The sequence below is a fragment of the Schistocerca serialis genome, chromosome 6 (assembly GCF_023864345.2).
Source record: "Schistocerca serialis cubense isolate TAMUIC-IGC-003099 chromosome 6, iqSchSeri2.2, whole genome shotgun sequence".
Lineage (NCBI taxonomy): Eukaryota > Metazoa > Arthropoda > Insecta > Orthoptera > Acrididae > Schistocerca > Schistocerca serialis.
The window spans coordinates 316,444,165-316,464,273 of NC_064643.1; the positions used below are offsets into that span (position 1 = coordinate 316,444,165).

Consider the following 20,109-nt stretch of genomic DNA (forward strand, 5'->3'; position numbering starts at 1 on the left):
CCTAAGTTGAGAACAGCTCAGCAGCTGTGGGGGATGAGGGTGGGAGGCAAAAACAAAGGAGAATGACTTCAGAGAGAGTAGGAGGTCAAAGATAATAAACCAGTTTCCCAGTTTTAGTTCAGATGTGATGGGAACTGCTGAGTGAGAAGTAAAGATGGATGGATAATATGAGAAAAAGAAAGTGTAAACTCAAAGAAACAAAGCAGTTAAGGGTGAAAAGAAGAGAGAGGGAGAAATTAATTTAAATGTGAGAAAGAGAGTAGGGGGTGGTAAGCGAGAGAGAGAGAGAGAGAGAGAGAGAGAGAGAGAGAGAGAGAGGGGGGGGGGGCGTTGGATGAAAACAAGTAAGTAACTGAAAGGAAATTCTACGATATAAGAAAATGGAAGCTATGCTAAAAACAGGTTAGTTTGAGTACTAGGTGTGAGGATCCAGTACACCATTCTTGGCAAGTGGACACCAGATGCCCAAGCAATTGTTATTCTTCATATAAGAACATAGCTCAGTGATATTATTGGCTGCAAGTTTCATGTTTTTTTGACATGTCAGTTGTTTTAGTAAACTCAAATTTTCAACAGCTTTCTCTGTCATCATTGTTGGGAGTTGACTGTCTAGACTGTGACGTATCTTCGTATGTAAATGGCTAAATTGTATCATCGAGATGCTACAAAGTCACGGTGCTCTCGTATACTACCAGAGATTATGTCTACATTTATGACGAAGGAACATTAGTACTGACGCTGGATAACACTGTTTATTTCTCTGTAGCCTTTCTACATCAATCGTCTGTTTCCGTGGCCACTAAGGACCCTACTGCAGTGGGGTGCCGCAGCCAGTCTGCTGCCAGAGATGCCAGGCACAATGTGTGGAACTCTGTGCAGCCGCCACACCTGGTATCAACTTGAGTGTGGCAGCTCTGCCAACAGAGCTGCCACCTCGAGGTTCTGCTGCCGGGGCTGCTAGCTTGGCAGTGTTGCCACTTGAACACACGGCAGCTTAGGGTCACTCCAACCGGGACACCATTAGAGCCACCTCACAAATATAAGGGGCAGTCAAAAGAAAAGCAAATACCTACCACAATGAGACCATGGAATGGTTACATTCAAAAGTAATCACCACACGCCTAAAAACATTTATCCCACTGGGAGAGAAAATGGTTGATTCCTGTGTCGTAGAACGTCATTGGCCGGTGTCAGATCTGCACCCGTACCCACTCTTGCACTTCATCGTCTGACTGAAAGTGACTTCCATGTCTCTCTTTCTTCATGTAACCAAAGATGTGAAAATCACGTGGTGACAGACCTTAGCTATAGGGAGGATGTTTCAGTGTTTCCCAGCAAAAGTTCTGAAGTGTACCCTTTGTTCGATTGCCACTGCGAAGCCGGACATTATCGTGCAACAGTATGATAATGTCCGACAGTATTTTTGGGCATTTTGACTTAACAGCGTGTTGCATTTTCTGCAAAAGTGTCTTAATAGTGCAGTGCATTGATTGTGGTTCCACACTTGAGGAAATTGATGCACAGAGGGACCCTGCAGTCGAAGGAGGTTGTCGTGACCCTACTGGAACTTGTGTGAACAGCTTTGGATTTCTTTGATTTTTTGGGGGGGGGGGGGGGAGGGGGAAATATGTATGATGTTTCCTTTGTTGGCTTTACCATTCGCACTCGGGCTGTCAGACGGTATCATCCTGTTGCATGATAATGCCTACCCCACACTGTCAATCAGACAGAGTCTATGCTTCAACGACTTGGTTAATAAACCCTGCGGCAGCACTCCATACAGCCCAGATCTGTCACTGTCTGATTTTTACATCTTTGCTAACCTGAAGAAAGACGCGTGGATGTTGGTTTTAGTTGGATGAAAAAGTGCAAGAGTGTGTGCTGTTGTGGATCTGTCGTCAGCTGACTGTGTTCTGTGAAACAGGAATTAATCACCTCATTTCCCAGTGGGATGAATATCATAACACATGATGTGGTGATTACTTTTAAATGGAACCATTCCGTGGTTCTGTTAAGGCAGGCGTTCGGTTTTCATTTGACTGCCCCTCATAGTTTTCTTCAAATTTTACGTGTGCTGTGGATGGCATTGATGCCAAATCTTTTATCTGTGATTTTCAGAAGAGACCAGCAATTTGAGATACTTTATTTCGGTACTATTCAAACCGCGAACTGAAAAAAGTGTGTTGAAACAAAATCTGGAAAGTTTTGGAAGCAAGTTTGGAAGACATAAAAGAACTGGGTGTTTCTAAACACCTTATTTTATTTTACTTCATTTTAGTGAACATAAGTATTTTGCAACACAAGGGTATCATGTTTAACAAAACACTCAGCAAAAATATCTCTCTCTCTCTCTCTCTCTCTCTCTCACTCTCTCACTCTCTCACTCTCACTACAATCACAGATCACTCTCCTCTGCCTTATTCTCTCTCTCACTACAATCACAGATCACTCTCCTGTGCCTTAATACCTAATGCATTCATTATTGGTTACAGAAGAGGAGGAAGATTTCAGGAGTTCTTTTGCATATGAACTGCACTGCAGGGAATCTGTAAAGCCAAGATCAGGTGCATTCTTAAAGAAGAGTGAATATATGTATTTCAGTCAGATGGTGTGTTTCCAGGTTGTTGCTGGCATAAGGAAACAAGAACAAGTCAAAGCTGCTCTCAGAGATGAAAAAACTGCCTTACCTCATGAGACCTCATTATGACGATGATGACCTTTTAATTAAGATGCTTAATGCAAGTATGCAGTTGAGAGTTAAGAGTGTGGCAAGCCGAAGAGGACAAAGACAAGATGTTTTTACTGTCTCTGTTGAACTCACTTCAAAGTATTCCCAAAGAAAAGAAAATTACCACTAAAATTAGAATCATGAGTGTCATAAGTGAAGAGAAGATTGTGGAATATGCGCCTCTACATTAACGAAACATTCAAACTACTTATAACAATGTGCTTTAACCTGTTCCTGTTCTTCTACTCCAGTCACAAGAACTTTACACCATAGACAAAGCACATTACTAGCTGGGATATGGAGGCTTTCCTCAGAATGTTCTACCTGTTCGAAATAGCGTCCCTACGTCTTGTGCTGCAGTGAATGTCATTAATGGGTCTGATACATCAGATGCAAGAGAATTATTTTAAGAAATAAGACTTGTAAACAAATGAGACAGATCACATAATTTTTGTCCAAATTATTGTGGTATAGAATTTGAGTTTATTAAGAAGCGCTTTTGAAATAAAAACTGAAAAAATCTCTTCTGTGTATACAATAACAGTTACAACTAAAATAGTCGAAATCTGTGCAAGTGACAAATAATTGGCTTCTTATTAGACCTTAATTTAAGAAAATCTTTTTTTCCAATTAGAACGCTTTTCTTAAATCAGTGTTCTTTTTTTCAGTTCATATTGGCAGATCTCAAATAACGTACAGACATTTTCATGGCACTGAAAAATGTATCACAGTAATTTGTTAAATCATTGTATAGTGTGCGAAGTAATCTCTTTATGTCAGTCAGCAGTGAAGGATTGTATCAAAAACTACTACTTCTGCATTCTCTTTTTATTTGGATATCACACACAAAGTGGAGCTACTAGTTCTTCTGTGTGTATTTTGATACTGAGCTTAAATTGAAAGAATTTCCCTGGTATCTAAAGCTGGTGGACCGGAGATCTGCTAGCAGATGTGCCATGATGTCCTAGTGCAGTAGGGCCCTAAGACTACAACTGCTATCCCAGTGAAAGTTATTGTTGCACATTCAGATCAGAATGGCTACTTTGATGACAGAATTGCAGTAGGTAGGTGCAAGGCATAAGATTTTTGTTTCATCAAACATAATCATATGTTTCTTTATGAGGCCGTGTACACCAACAACAAATTTTTCAAAATTGTCTGATTTAATGTGGCTTTGATGTTCTGTGCTTCATTCTAGAATGAAACAGAAATCGTGTTGGACACATCAAGAAACAGAAACATTTGTCAAAATTCTTTTATATATATTCATGCATTTGGCCAGATTTATGGTCATCATTCTAGGACAAGAAGCCATGCAGCACATACATTTTAGTTACTGAATAGTTCCATATATCACTCTGCCTTTGATAGATGATTTGCCAGTAGTGGTGCTGGAATTAGTAGTTCACATGCTGCAGATGGCAGGTTGTACAATAGCAATGATAGTGAAGTTGAGAATCTTGGTATTTAAGGATGATTGTCTGGGATTATACAAGGGCAAATGAGAATTTGTATGCTACTATTTTTTATTAACCAAAATAAGGTGTACATACAGGTAACTACAGATACAAGTTTAATTTTATGTACCTTAAGTGGCCTACAGATGATCTGTTTTGGACAGTTGGTTGGACGGACTTGGTGAGATGTTTTCGGGCCGTGTGTTGCTGTGTCAGCTGACAGGTTTATTGTCGGGTCCTTATCAGGTGGTTGCACTACCTGACCACACCGGACTGTCTGTAGTGCTCTTCAGTTGTGCTTTGGACGTCACCACAAAAAGGTCATGTGTATGTGCATCACAATGGTGACTGTCATTGTGGAGTTCTTAGAATTCTATAAGACTTCAAATGCTTGTATTGCAACAAGGATGCCAGAAAATGGGCACTACAAATCCTTGCAGAGATACTGAAAACATTTGCAGGTATATGAAACCCAGATGAACAAACAGGTCATGTTACATGCAGGGAAAGACATGCTACAGATAGCGTAAGAAAACAGGAAAATTTGACATGGCACAGTCATTGCTTTCAGCTGGATGGGGGGAAGGGGCAGTAGATGAGATATATGGGTGGTGGTTGGCCTATAACTATGAGAACTGAATGGTGTTCATTGGTGCATTGCAGAAAAATTAATATTTGATGTTATTTTACTGTCATCGATCATTAATTTAAGTGATATCATCCCGTGCCCTCATGATTGGTTTCATCAACATCATCAAGCAAGTGCAGATTCAGTTATTCCAGCAGTACACCCAGCTCAACAGTTCGCCCAGTTATTTAAAACATACTGTTCTGTTGCTCAACATGAAGCAGAAGAACAAAAATCCGAAAAGAGTGCTTGCTTTGTATATGAGTTCCTTGTATTTAAGAATATTGGTAAACTATAAATACATGAACACTGTCTCTGGCCACAGCTGATTAGTGAAGCAATTGTTCACTTGCCTTTCATCGTGTCATCCAACTGCTTAGGCACCGACCAATATGAAACCTTCCAGTACCTGAAGCACATGTGAACTATGTCATAAACACTCCCTTATGAAATGCCAAGCTCCTGGGAAATGCCTTGAGGTGGACACACTGATCTGCTTTCACCATTGCATCCACATGGAAAATGTTGCCATCAATGAACGATGAATGTGGCCTCAGCGAATGCTTATTTTCATGCAATTCTTCATGGCATTTTGCACACTCTCAATACCAGCACCTCACGTTTCTCAAAGCGAGGTACTTTTCCCCAAACATGGGTTGCATTTCCCGTTTATTTTGATGGACATTCATCCCTTGCTCCATAGAAAATGAATCGCATTTCATTGTTCGTATACGTGGGTGCGAGCTTCAGCAGATGACAACAGTGCCACACTGTTGAGCTAGTGGTAGATAAGGCCAGGCCAGTCCAAGAAAGGTCCATTGCTGGGAAGGGATATGGTGATTTCATATTTACAGCCATAGTTTGGGTAAAAAATAATACGGGCAAAGACTTTGATTCACTTTAGTAATACTGTTTGACAAGCTTTGTGGCAACAGAAGCAAGCTTCATCCCATAATCTCAAATCATTTGTTTTATGGTAGCAACATTCACATTTAGTAACAGTGTATGTGTAGTAATTCATGCACTTTAGTTAAATTTTTAATGGCAACTAAAGCATTAAGTCTTGATAAAAATGTGTAATCACAGTGTAATAATTTTTATGTAGTTTTTATACTTAATTTGTTTGCAGACGTTTCTTGTAATCTTCATTACCATTTACTGGCTTGTGTTGGGAATAGACATATCAGACCTTGTGTAAGTTGTATTGCACCTCAAATTGTAATGTTTCAGTGTTAAAATATTTTGTGCCCATATTTTGATTTTGTGTTTTGATGTGCATTTGGGATCTAATTTCAGTTCACAGACAAGCAGCACAGATAAAGATGTTGAAGGATGGGATGAAAATAGAAGCACGCCATGTAAAAAGGTAAGGGGTTATTTGTACAGTACAACCTCGTATTATGGAAATAAAACTTAATAGTTTCCTTATCCTGTGGGATTGCAGCCAAAGAAGTGTAAATAATGGGTGATGGGAAGTGGGGAAATGTATGGAAAGGAAGATCAGAACTTCACTGCAGAAAAGAAATTTCAGTTACACGGGGAAGTATTGGAGCATAATAATGACATATTACAGAGTATTGTACAAATATATTTTAAGTCACATAAGATTTAAAAAAAAATACAAATATGTTCTACAATTATTGGAATTCATTATAAGCAGATGGAATGTACATGTAAAAGGAAACGTGTTCTATGTGCTTAACTGCTTAGAAATTTCTATGCTGAGTTTAGCTGTGACAAGTTCAGGTTGAAGAGAGGAGGAGGGGGAGGGAGGGGGCGACTTTCTTTAACCCTCCTGCAGGTGTGCTGCTTTTTATAACATAAGCGGGCATGTGGTGTACTTTGTACACAGATAAAGAATAGCTGTCTTTGTTACCAAAGTATACATGTATGAACAAAATCACAGTTTAATCTTAGTTTAATTAAACTGTGATGAAATAAACTTCAGTTGTATCACTCTGATGCTGCATAAAAGTGTTAGCCCACAGGAATACCGTATTTACTTGAATCTAAGCTATACTCAAATCTAAGCCGCACCTGAAAAATGAGACTCGAAATCAAGGAAAAAATTTTTCCCCGAATCTAAGCCGCACCTGAAATTTGAGACTCGAAACTCAAGGGGAGAGAAAAGTTGTAGGCCGCACCTCCAAATCGAAACAGAGTTGGTCCATTGTAATATGAGACACAATTTAGGTCGAATGAATGACGATACTGCCACAGTAGTTTAGTTCGAGACGTAAGCTTAGCAGTTAAGCTATACCAGGTTGCCATTGCTATGCGTCAGGCGCTCCGTCTGTATGTATAAGGGTACCGTTCCTTTTTCACGTGCATTGTCTGGTTTCAATTGATTGCTTATTTTTCTTTGATCTGATAAGTGTGGTTCTCTTTGTTACAGGTGTTTACATTACTCTAAGCTGAAAATGCATTACTGTACTGTGTCATGCATTGTTTGTCGCATTCTGATACTGGGTGTTTACGGCCTGTCGCCGACTAAAAAAAAAGGAATCGTCTCATTAGCGAAACAATGGCAAGAGACCACTATTTGTTGTTACTTACACTGCTGCTTTCTTTGATAATGATCAACAGGAACCAAATAATAGACTGCGGATGATAGATGATGATCTGAACGAGAGTTTAGCGAAAATTTTTCTCCGTTTGAAAATATTTGCAGACGCCTCTTTAGTACATTATATTCTGCACAGAAATTAGAGTCATCTTAGATTTAAAAATTTAGTCAGTTGCCGTGCTTCATTTCTGACTGTATCACTATTAGGCATAAGAATAATACGAATATAAACATGACATTATATGTATATCCTTACGCGGTTTGCTGTTGTCTCACTCTAGTTCCGTAGTTTGTTAGGCAGACAAGATTTAAATGAAATAGCAGCAAACACGAAAGAATACATAGCAAAATGTTTATATTCGCGTTATTCTTATGGTGAAGAGAATACTGCATGTGATTCACAATTCATAAGAGTCCCTATTAGTAACCATCTCTTCTCACAGGAAGGAAAAAATTCAGATCATAGAGTTGGCCATATTGACAAACAACCCAAACAGTCTTGCCAGTCGGATTTTCGTAGTTCATTGATATGCTGCTACATTCGAAGATGAACAATATGGAATTTGTATTTACTTCGTTGGATAATGTAGGAAATGCAGTGGTCGAAGCTCGGGGCGGAGAAAAAAAAGCTTGTCTTCCACCTTTTTTTAATTTATTTACTGATGCAGAGGTTTTGACACCAGTATTTATCTTTGTGCCTGCAAAACATGCCTGTGTAGCACTACATATATTCGACGGCAGTAGTTTGTGGCGGCACCTACCAACATTTTACAGAACTTCCGTTTACTCTGCACTCGATTCTAAGCCGCAGGCGGTTTTTTGGATTATAAAAACAGGAAAAAAAGTGCGGCTTAGATTCGATTAAATACGGTAATACACTCGACATAGTAAACAGTGCAGTTGCATTAGATCATAGCCAACCACTTATTCAATTGCTAATTGTCTAGTAGACAGCTGCCTCATTGTGGCATTGTGCCACTAGCTTGGAATCAGGGTCCTTTTTCTTGCATCGATTGTACATTTTTTTCTCGCCTAGGTTGCTGTTTATTGTATATTACGGCTGCTCACTTGTACATATAACAGCACAACTTAGCAGTGTGTTAGCTGAAGCAATAATGAAGGAAAAGGTATGGGCTCACAATTTTAAAGCAATAATGGATAAGTACAAGACAGTGTTATTTGTGGTTGGCAAACTTCATGCAGAGGCTTGCCCGCTCTAGGGTTAAGGTTTATATGTGATATTGTAATTCTGACAGAGACTGCAGTTCAATAGAATGATTAGTGCCCTGGACCTAGGTTTTATGATGAATATCTGCAAAAGTAAAACACGGGTAATAGAGTGTAGCTGAATAATGTCAGGTGATGATGAGGAATTAGATTGGGAAAGGAGACTAAAGATAGTAGATGAGCTTTGCTATTTAGGTGGCAAACTAACTGTGACGCCTCAAGTAGAGAGGATATAAGTTGCAGACTTACATTAGCAAGAAAATTGTATACGAAACAGATACGTTTTTAAATATATAGTAATAGAAATTTAATTATTAGGTGCTTTCTGAAAATATTTGTCTGTAACATTATCCGTTGTGGATAGATTGGGAAGAAAAAACTTTTTTTTTTTTGTACAACTTGACTAAGAGAAGGGATCAGTTAACAGAACACATCCTGAGGCATCAAAGAATAGTTGACATGCTAATGGAGGTAAATGGTCGGGTTGGGGTGTAAAAATTGTAAATGGAGACTAAGGTTTGACTAGAGTAAGGAAAAAGTGGTGGCTTGAGGGGGCAAGTGTAAAGGTAATATCTTTATATTTCATATATGCTTCCTCCATTGTTGGCCTTGTCATAACCTCAACTGTCACAAGTCAGAAGCCTTTGGCCTTCAGGTGTCAGACCAAATCCAGATAACTATGCCATCAGACAATGTTGCTTGGCACTTGTATGATGTTATACCCGAAGTCAGTAGATTGCACACCGCAATAACAATTTTACACCCAGAATTGGACTATGCCATATTTTAAACAATTTATTATGGCTGAAAAAACTAAACTTACGAAAATATTATAATGAAACAGCAGCTTCTCCATAACAATGTTTTTTCATATGATGTAGAAAGTATGTTACAACAAAATACATTATTAATACTCATCTATTAAGCTACAAAGCTATTTAGATTTTGATTAAGTGACTTTAAGGATTCCTTAGCATTGCTTGTATATTTAAACTTCAGTACAAAGATAAAAACACACATCTTCTGCTCCCCGCGTGTGATACCAACAAGTATGCACCACAGGCAGTGTACACTTAGTGGCTGTTCTCTCCTGTATTGACAAATTTGAAGGGGTGGGGAGATGACAAGAAAATTATCGGAGAGAGGGAATGGCATTGGCAGCTTTGGCGAGGTGAAGGAATTTTATTAACATTTCATGCAATTTATTGTTGTTTAACTGTCCTGTTCTGAAGTCGCACTATCCCAGGACTCATTTGAAGCAATGAAAAATACGCTCAATCAACTTTTTTCTGATGCTTTCCATCATTTCCCCCCACCCCCCTGTGCAACACGTACACACATTTAATGCAGTTTTCTACCATGACACATCAATGGCTTCCTCAAGTAACGTCTTTAATTTTGAGTGTGCAATTTCTAGATGGGACCTTTCTTTTCACTAGGGGCCAAACATTTTCTGTCATGTTGTATTGGTAATGGTATTGGGCAGCCCACAAGCTCATGATCCATTTCCATTGCTAATCTATCAAGTTCAAATTCCTTGTAAAAGCACTTGTGATGCCCAGTTTCCTCCAACATCTCTGCTTTCATATAGCAGGTCGAAATCAATATAGTTTTCTTTTCCAGGTACTGTGCAATTTCTTCCTAATTGCAAGAATAGGTTCCCAGTAGTGGGATCAACTTATTGAAACCATGTATGTGGTCACGTAGCTTAAGGTCCAAGGCCTTACAACCTGCAACCATCCTCTGTGGTGGGCCCTCATTTGTTAGTGATTGATGAAAAAAAATTAAGTATTTGATGTGATACTTTGAAACTTTAAATAAATTACAACTTACAAAATGCTTGCATAGCGTAATGGTTATAGCACTAGCTTCATGTGCAAGAGCTTATGGGTTCGAATCTGTTCAGGTGTTTCGAAATTTTTTATTATTAAATCTTTATCAAAATGATTTTGAACATTATTTTATTCAATTCATTGGTTTAAATGTAATTTTGTATTTGTATTTCTTCGTCACATCATTTCAATCACCATGTTAAGTTTTTCAGTTGCTGTTATTTTTAATTTTTATATTTTTTTCCAGTTGGAAGCTTTGTGCGCGTGACTTTAATTATTTAATTTTTTATTTATCTGTCATAATATTTAAACGTATGAAAATACCAATGTATCAGTTAAAAAAATGAAAAACAAAAAATCTATTTTATGTGCAGTGGTGCCAAAAATGCGATTTTCGTACAAGGTGTACATTTTCCTGTATGGTAATCATTATACAAACATTTAAATCATAAGTTCTTACTGCATAATAGACAAAATAACACAGATGAAGATTTAAACCAGGGAAAGGATTGCAAGTAAAGCGAAATTCAAGCAGAATGAGGAATATAAATAATAAATGCAATAAAATGGATGAAATTATAGGATGATGGAACAGAAGAAATTAAATTTATGTTAATACACGGCATTCATTAAAATCGCATGCATAAAGATTCAAAGTGGAAAAAGAATGATAGGGATTAAAAAGACAGCATTTGAAAAAACTTAATACCACGAATAAAGTGCTTTGACAGGGGAATAGAAATTTAAAAAAAAATCGATTTAAACAATTAATTGAATATAAATAATAATAAAGATTATTTCGATAAAGTTTAAAAATAAAAAGTTTCAAAGTAGCCAATGAGATTCAAATCTACAAACTCTTGCATATGAGGCCAGTACTATAACCATTACACTATGCAAGCATTTCGTAATTGGTTACATATTCAAAGGTGTAGAGCATAACGCAAAATTCCCAAAAAAATTTTTGTCAATTACTTGCAAATGAGGGCCCACCAGAGTGAATTGTTATATGGTATAATACCTGGGAGCTTAACCTACATTACCATATAGATTACTGGAAAAAAAAAAAATGGATCCCTCTGCTGGGGACCTTTCCTTTAGTATCTGCATTAGAAACTTTCTCCTAATTTCTTGAATGATATCAGTTATTAACCATAACTATGAAACAACCCTAGGTTAAACTGTGTAATAAATCTAAAAATTGCTGTTTAAATAAATTACTGTTCATCATTTCGTGATAATCACTGGATTCGTAGGATATAAATATTGCCTTTGAACTTTTTATGAAGCCATATTCAGATGATACTGCATGGCAGTAAATATGTCTGTTTCCTTTGCCAGTCAGTACTTTCAAACCACCGTTACCCTTTGAATCCTGCAATATGTGCTTTGTGGCATTCTTTTGATTGAGCCAGGCATCATAGAGATAAATAGGGCAAGAATTATTTAATTTTCTGATCTTCTGGATTTTTCTCCGAAAAGTTGATCTAGTTGCTACAATATCAGACCTTTCTATCAGAATGTGTGTTTCATCATTGCATTTTCTGTATCAGAACCCTAAAGATTTAAGAATTCTTTCACTCAAATGGTGGCCCCTGTGTGTATGATGAAGAAAGAGCCCGTCATTGTTTCCTTACAAACCACATACAAATATTTGTGCAAAAATACATTAAATGGAGGGAGTGTAAGTGAATTTGGGTACCACTTCACAGGGAAGTACACCGAAGCGCCAAAGAAACTGGCATAGGCATGCGTATTCAAATTCAGAGATACGTAAACAGGCAGAATACAGTGCTGAGGCAGAATACAGTGCTGTGGTCGGCAACGCCTATACAAGACAAGTGTCTGACGCAGTTGTTAGGTCGATTACTGCTGCTACAATGGCAGCTTATCAAGATCTGAGTCAGTTTGAACATAGAGTTAAAATCAGCGCACAAACAATGGGACAGAGCATCTTCAAGGTAGTGATGAAGTGGGGATTTTCCTGTACGACCATTTCACAAATGTATTGTGAATGTCGAGAATCTGGTAAAACATCAAATCTCCGACATCGCTGAGGCCGGAAAAAGATCTTGCAATAACAGGACCAACAGTGAGAGAAGCGCAACCCTTCCGCATATTGCTACAGATTTCAATGCTGGGCCATCAGGAAGTGTTAGTGTACGAACCATTCAATGAAACATCATTGATATTGGCTTTCGGAGCCAAAGGCCCACTCATATGCCCTAGATGGCTGCATGACACAAAGCTTTACACCTCGCCTGGGCCCGTCAACACTGACTGTTGATGACTGGAAACATGTTGCCTGGTCGGACGAGCAGATGGATATGTATGGGTATGGAGACAACTTCATGAATCCATGGACCTTGCATGTCAGCAGGGGACTGTTCAAGCTGGTGGAGGCTCTGTAATGGTGTGCAGTTGGGGTGACATAGGACCCCTGATACGTCTAGATACGACTCTGACAGGTGACACACATGTAACCATCCTGTCTGATCAACTGTTTCCATTCATGTCCATTGTACATTCCAGTGGACTCAGGCAATTCCAGCGGGACAATGCAGCACTCCACATGTCCAGAATTGCTACAGTGGCTCCAGGAACACTCCTCTGACCACTTCCGTTGGCCACGAAACTCCCCAGACATGAACATTATTGAGCACACCTGGGATGCCTTTCAACGTGCTGTTCAGATGAGATCTCCACCCCCTCCTTCCCCCATACTTTAACGGATTTATGGACAGCCCTGCAGGATTCATGGTGTCAGTTCCCTTCAGCACTACTTCAGACATAAGTCAAGTCCATGCCATGTTTTGTTGCGACACTTCTGCGTGCTCGCAGGGGCCCTACACGATATTAGGCAGGTGTACCAGTTTCTTTGGCTCTTCAGTGTGTATGAGACATTGAATCCTGTGATGAAGATCAATGTTCAAAAATTTTGGAAGTTACTCACATAGATTTTGCATTAAAAGATGAGTCATTTTGAATTTTTTGATTATTTGTGTGCACCACAAGACTTAATGTCCCATATGCTGCTCTATCCATTTTATGTATTTTTGTGAAGTTGCACGAGTTAATAGAATAGTGTGTCCCAATTTCTCTTGTGTCTTCTTATGAGACACACATCTATCTCGCACCCCAGGATTCCCTTTAGCAACAACATTTGCTTCAGTGATCCTTGAAGAAATGTGAGCCAACAGGAATTATTGTTGGCTGAAGATTCCTCTGTGGCATCAGAAGATGGTAGAGTAATGTGAGAACACTCTTCTAAATAGAAACATTTCTACAGTGTAGTCATTCAGACTCTCTGTGCAATAAAATTTTTACTATGAGACATACTTGAATGTATTTTCTACTCCTAAAATCATAAACCAGTTTTGTCCAAGAAATAGACTAGTTGTAAGAATTGTACTAAAGGAGTGTCACACGAAAACCAAAAACTTAATTTAGAAGTGATCTTTAATGCACAGTTAATGTACATGATGCAGAAAATGTTAAAATTGCTTTCGATGTTATAAACACAGGAGAAACTTACTAAAAATTCTTCTGACAAGTAACAGCTTGGTTGCTACATCACAAGTTCAATCTTTAGTAAGGCTCATTTGAAATTGTGGTGTTAACAGTCATGAGAGGAAACACATTAGCTGCTAATGACTCACCATGTGCATAAGGAGGGTGACAGAAAGTGTCTGGGAGTTACAGAAATCAATATTCTATGGGATTTATGTTTACACTTCACAAAGTTGACAGCGTCAACATTTAAGAAATGTTCAAAACAAACCATTAAGTTGCACCATGAACACAGAGTGAAAAATGACATGCCACAGTGATCACAAAAGCTTGCACCATCAAGATCGGGGGCAAATTCCTTGGGAGTTACAAACATAGCAGAACATTCAGCTACGAGGGCAGTTCAATAAGTAATGCAACACATTTTTTTCTGAAACAGGGGTTGTTTTATTCAGCATTGAAATACACCAGGTTATTCCCCAATCTTTTAGGTACACAACACTATTTTTCAACGTAATCTCCATTCAGTGCTACGGCCTTACGCCACCTTGAAATGAGGGCCTGTATGCCTGCACGGTACCATTCCACTGGTCGATGTCGGAGCCAACGTCGTACTGCATCAATAACTTCTTCATCATCCGCATAGTGCCTCCCACGGATTGCGTCCTTCATTGGGCCAAACATATGGAAATCCGACGGTGCTAGATCGGGGCTGTAGGGTGCATGAGGAAGAACAGTCCACTGAAGTTTTGTGAGCTCCTCTCGGGTGCAAAGACTTGTGTGAGGTCTTGCGTTGTCATGAAGAAGGAGAAGTTCGTTCAGATTTTTTTGCCTACGAACATGCTGAAGTCGTTTCTTCAATTTCTGAAGAGTAGCACAATACACTTCAGAGTTGATCGTTTGACCATGGGGAAGGACATCGAACAGAATAACCCGTTCAGCGTCCCAGAAGACTGTAACCATGACTTTACCGGCTGAGGATATGGCTTTTTCTTGGTAGGGGAGTGGGTGTGGTGCCACTCCATTGATTGCCGTTTTGTTTCAGGTTCGAAGTGATGAACCCATATTTCATCGCCTGTAACAATCTTTGACAAGAAATTGTCACCCTCAGCCACATGACGAGCAAGCAATTCCGCACAGATGGTTCTCCTTTGCTCTTTATGGTGTTCGGTTAGACACAAACCCTTGAATATCCCAACTGGTGAACAATTGTGACAGCACTACCAACAGAGATGTCAAGTTGAGCACTGAGTTGTTTGATGGTGATCCGTCAATCATCTCGAACGAGTGTGTTCGCACGCTCCGCCATTGCAGGAGTCACAGCTGTGCACAGCCGGCCCGCACGCGGGAGATCAGACAGTCTTGCTTGACCTTGCGGCGATGATGACACATGCTTTGCCCAACGACTCACCGTGCTTTTGTCCACTGCCAGATCACCGTAGACATTCTGCAAGCGCCTATGAATATCTGAGATGCCCTGGTTTTCCGCCAAAAGAAACTCGATCACTGCCCGTTGTTTGCAACGCACATCCGTTACAGACGCCATTTTAACAGCTTCGTACAGCGCTGCCACCTGTCGGAAGTAAATGAAACTATACGAGACGAAGCGGGAATGTTTGAAAATATTCCACAAGAAATTTCCGGTTTTTCCAACCAAAATTGGCCGAGAAAAAAAATGTGTTGCATTACTTATTGAACTGCCCTCGTATTTATCCACTCTTAAGGATTATGTATAGCATTATATTGGGGTAACGGGGTGATGAGAACTAATGGAATGCGATGGCATGAAACTGAATGTGAAACAGTCTGTTGAACTTACCGTGAAACTGGCTATCCTTTAAGGCATAGCTGCAGAAATCCAGAGGCTGAATTTGTTCACCTGTTTCAGGAGAGATGGCTTGCTCTAAGGAGTGATTTGTATGCGCAGACCAGTACTGTGGAGGTCATACCATAGTTGTAGTTCTCTTATGCCCATTTTCTTGCTCTATGTTGCTGTGACGTAAACATCACCTGCTGTCCTTGCAAGATCACGCACATGAGAAAAAATCATAGGGAGCAGAGCACCTTCAACTTCTCGTAGCACAATAAATAACTTTCCAGCCACACTAACATCCAGATTGACAGTCCACTTAATCATATACTAATGCATTAAGACCTTGATGTTAGTTGATCTCGATACAACTCTCTTGGTACCTCTAATTTCCAGGGCTCCTTTTATATTCATTTCCTCTTCAAATTCTGTTTGGTCAAAGTTGAACACAAATTCCTTACTGAACAATGGGATAAGTTTATCTCATCTACAAATTTTCAGGCCAATTCCGCCGTTTGCTGTGCACCATCAAGTTGATGGTTTGCTTTAAATTGCATTATATTACATCTTCAAGTTCTGTAGCAGTGTTTGAAGTTATATCCACTACTTTCATTGAAATCACTGTAATGTGTCACACACAATTTTGATGTGCATAACGTGGTAGGTCACTATGATGCACGTCCTATAACTTGCATCGAGCATCCTTGATACGTGCAAGCACTAATTTTTTAACAAGTGCACCTTGTCCTCCCTTGAATATTCTTGTTTTTCTTATGCACTACATGGTCATAATGCTGCAAATTTATTAGAAATATGTTCATAACTATTGATTTTTTTTACTGTGCTGTGGATGATTTTCCATGCACATAATTATATTGAGTATCCACTCTTTGGTCAGTGATTGTTCCTTACTATGTTTCGTTGGAGATGGGATTTGTGGCTTCCTGCCTGACAAGGATGATGAACCACATGGCTCAACACAGGTTTCACTATCACTTGCACTTGTTAAGCATGTATCGTCATCAGTGTACTACTCATGTACATTGTCCGCACAGTCAAGCATATGTGACACCGCACATTACACTGACTCATCTTGCAGAAACGCCAATATTTCATGTGCCACTTCTTTCTCACTCTACAAAATTCCTTGGGTTCCTTTTTGACAAAATGTCAACTTTGGCAAGTGGTGTTCTACTTATGAGGCAATGTTTGCTTTGTTTATTGTTAACATTGCTCTGTTTTGTATCAGCACCATTAGTACTGTTGTGAGTTACTTATCGACTAAGCAATTAAACTACACTCCATAACCTTATGGTGTGCTTACCACTGGATACCTCCAGTCCCACGCCCTATTGGTATTAGCAGCCAGTATTGTGGTTTCATGGCAGATGATATGTGCCATAAACATCATTCGCCTTTTACGACCTCATACTCAAGAGGTTCCTTGTGAGTGTGGTATATCTTGAAGCAAGGATCCACACGCAAGGTTTCAGTCTTCACACCAGATTCTTGTTTCTTTCCGCATTCCCCTCCTGATGGCCATAAGCCCAGGAGAGGTGCTGTAGGCGATGCCGTGCTGTTAGCAGAGCCACTCACACTGGTCATCAGCTGCCATAACCCATTAATGCCAAATTTTGCAACACTGTCATAATGGATATGTTTGTTGTGTGTCCCACATTAATTATTTTATGTGGTGTAGCTTGTTTTTTAGCCACTCACAACTTGTAGCTAAGTGAAGGTTCGTCGGCCACTATGTTGTGCATGGTGAGAGATAATGACTGAAATTTGGTATTCTCAGCACACTCTTGACACTGTATATCTGCTGCCCCTTTATGCCAAGTGTACATGATACTGTTGACGTCTTTTGTGATGTCTGTGTAGAGTGAGGCAAACAACTGTCTATATGCCTCTGTATGAGTCCTATTTTCTCTTTCGTGAATATTGATGTTACCTATGTAACTTTTGAGTCTTTCGGTACGGATTTTTGGTCGAGCGAGCAGTTGTATATGATTGCTAAGTACGGACTATTGCATCAATGTACTCTGAAAGGAATCTGACTGGTATACAATCTGGACCGGACGCCTTACCTTTATTAAGCAGATTTAATGTGCTTCACTACACAAAGGATTCATGTTGCTAATGCTGGTGGTTGTTCATGATTCAAATTCAGGAATATTTACTCTGTCTTCTTCGGTGAAGGAATTTTGGAAAACCATGTTTAGTACTACTACTTTAGTGGTACTGTTATCAATAAGATTGCCATTGATATCACACAGTGAAGGTATCGATTGGGTCTTGCCGTTTGTGTGCTTTATGTATGACTGGCACTTCTCTGGATTTTCTACGAGATTTTGAGACAGAGATTCATTGTGGAAACTATTGAAAATGTCTTGCATTGAAGTCTGCACTAAGTTTCATGCATGAGTAAAACATCACCAATCTTGGAGATTTTGCAGTTTTTAAAATTTGGGGTGCTTTTATCGTTGCTTCTGCAACAGTGCTTTGAACTGTTTTGTGTAACATGGGGGATCAGTACCACCTCTTATTAATTTATTTGATATATATTTCTCAATTGCCATCAAAACTGTTCCTTTGAATTGAAATCACATCTTGTCTATGCTTACATAGTCAGATTGGGAGAAGTGGAGAATTTCTCTTAGAAAAGTGCCAAGCAAATCACTATTTGCTTTTTTGAATAGATATATTTTGCTTTTACTTTTTGTGGGTTGGGATGGTATGGTATTCAGTCTTTATACAATGATCTTGTGGCCACTAATCCCTGTATCCATTATGATGGTCCCTATTTGCTCTAGATGATTTATTGCTAAAAGATTAAGTATGTTTCCACAACCACTTACACTTTGAGTGGGCTCCTAAACTAATTGTTCAAAATAATTTTTGGAGAAACTGTTCAATACGGTTTTGGATAATGTTGTATGCCAACCACCGACTTTATGCATGTATTTCCTCCAGTGTATAAAGGGTAGATTGAAGTGATCACTAACTATAAGTGTGTGAATGATATTCCATCTTTATACTACAACCTTGTTGTCACTAATCCCTGTATCGATCATGATGGTCCCTATATGATCAGGATGATGGTAGATTAAAGTCACCACCAACTGTAAGTGTGTGAATTCTGTACCTATTTGAACTGAGACTCCAGTTTTCTTTGTTCAGCAACTGTATCTGCTAAGCAGGATCAGTAAAGGGAAGCAGTTATTAATTTATTCTGATTGTCAGGTATAATCTCTATCCATACTAACTCTCAGGAGCTATCTACTTCAATTTCACTACGGGGTAAACTACTTCTGACAGCAGTAAACACTTCACAACCAACTGTATTTACTGTATCCTTTCTGAACACCATTACATCCTTTGTGAAAATATCAGCTGAACTTATCTCCAACTTTAGCCAGCTTCCAGTATCTATGACGGCTTGAGCTTCAGAGCCTCTGATTAGCACTTGGAGCTCCAGTTCTTTCCCAACACTGCTACCGTAATTTAAAACTACAATACCATTTGTTCCTAAGTTTATGTTCGTCCTCTGTTTGTCCTGTACATGTTTCATTTTGCTTATTTTAGTAATTTCTTTCTTAATCCATCACTTTTTAGTTCTTTGGTTGTTTTCTGGCCCTTGCCATTTCCGTATAAATTTGGATTTATTTTCTTAGCTTATTCTTCTTTTATTGGAGAAGAAAATTGCGCCCCCTGCCTCTTTCACAAAGAAATTTAAAATTGACACTACTGGTCATAATCTTTAAGTGTAAGCACGCTAAATTAATTTTCAGCCTATGTAGATTTAACATGATGATTTATTAAGAAAATCCAAGAAAGCAAGAGAGAGCGCAAATGTAAATGAAAGAATTAGTATTTAATTGCAATGTAACAAAGTTCACTCATAATTGCCTGACTAGGAACTAGGAATGTACAGCCAAAGATTGATGTTCTGAAGTAAAAAGATGGTAAAGAAATAAAACGACATTAATGTAACTCTTACTGGGTTCTTATTTCTTTCGGTAATAGTTTCTGTGCAATGTCGAGGAATTCATTCTTTCATACTGTTCATTAATCTTCCATACAAAGGTCCTTACTACATCAATTTCAGTTATTTATGAATTTGTAATTTTTATGTTATAAACTAAAGCCTTTTATCTTTCTCTTTCCAGGAAACAATTACATATGTATCTGTCACCAAGCCTGCTCAAAAGAGAGAAGAAGGTATATACTCCATTCACTTTATTTGTATAGTCAGCATACTGTACGCATTGATTGGCATAAATCAGTAGTTGTTACAGATAGATTATGTTAACCTTTCATTCATATTTTGTTAGGTGGACTTGTATGCTGT

General features: G+C 38.8%; 1 protein-coding gene across 5 annotated transcripts in view; it reads left to right on the forward strand.

Moving 5' to 3' along the window:
* LOC126485133 (poly(A) polymerase type 3-like) overlaps positions 1-20,109 on the forward strand; it is a 186,432-nt gene that overhangs the window by 111,126 nt on the left and 55,197 nt on the right. For all 5 annotated transcript variants that reach the window (XM_050108777.1, XM_050108780.1, XM_050108779.1 and 2 more), the window contains 2 exons: positions 6,110-6,179; positions 19,928-19,979. In XM_050108777.1, coding sequence (XP_049964734.1) covers positions 6,110-6,179; positions 19,928-19,979 — 122 coding nt within the window. The remainder of the gene's footprint in view (positions 1-6,109; positions 6,180-19,927; positions 19,980-20,109) is intronic.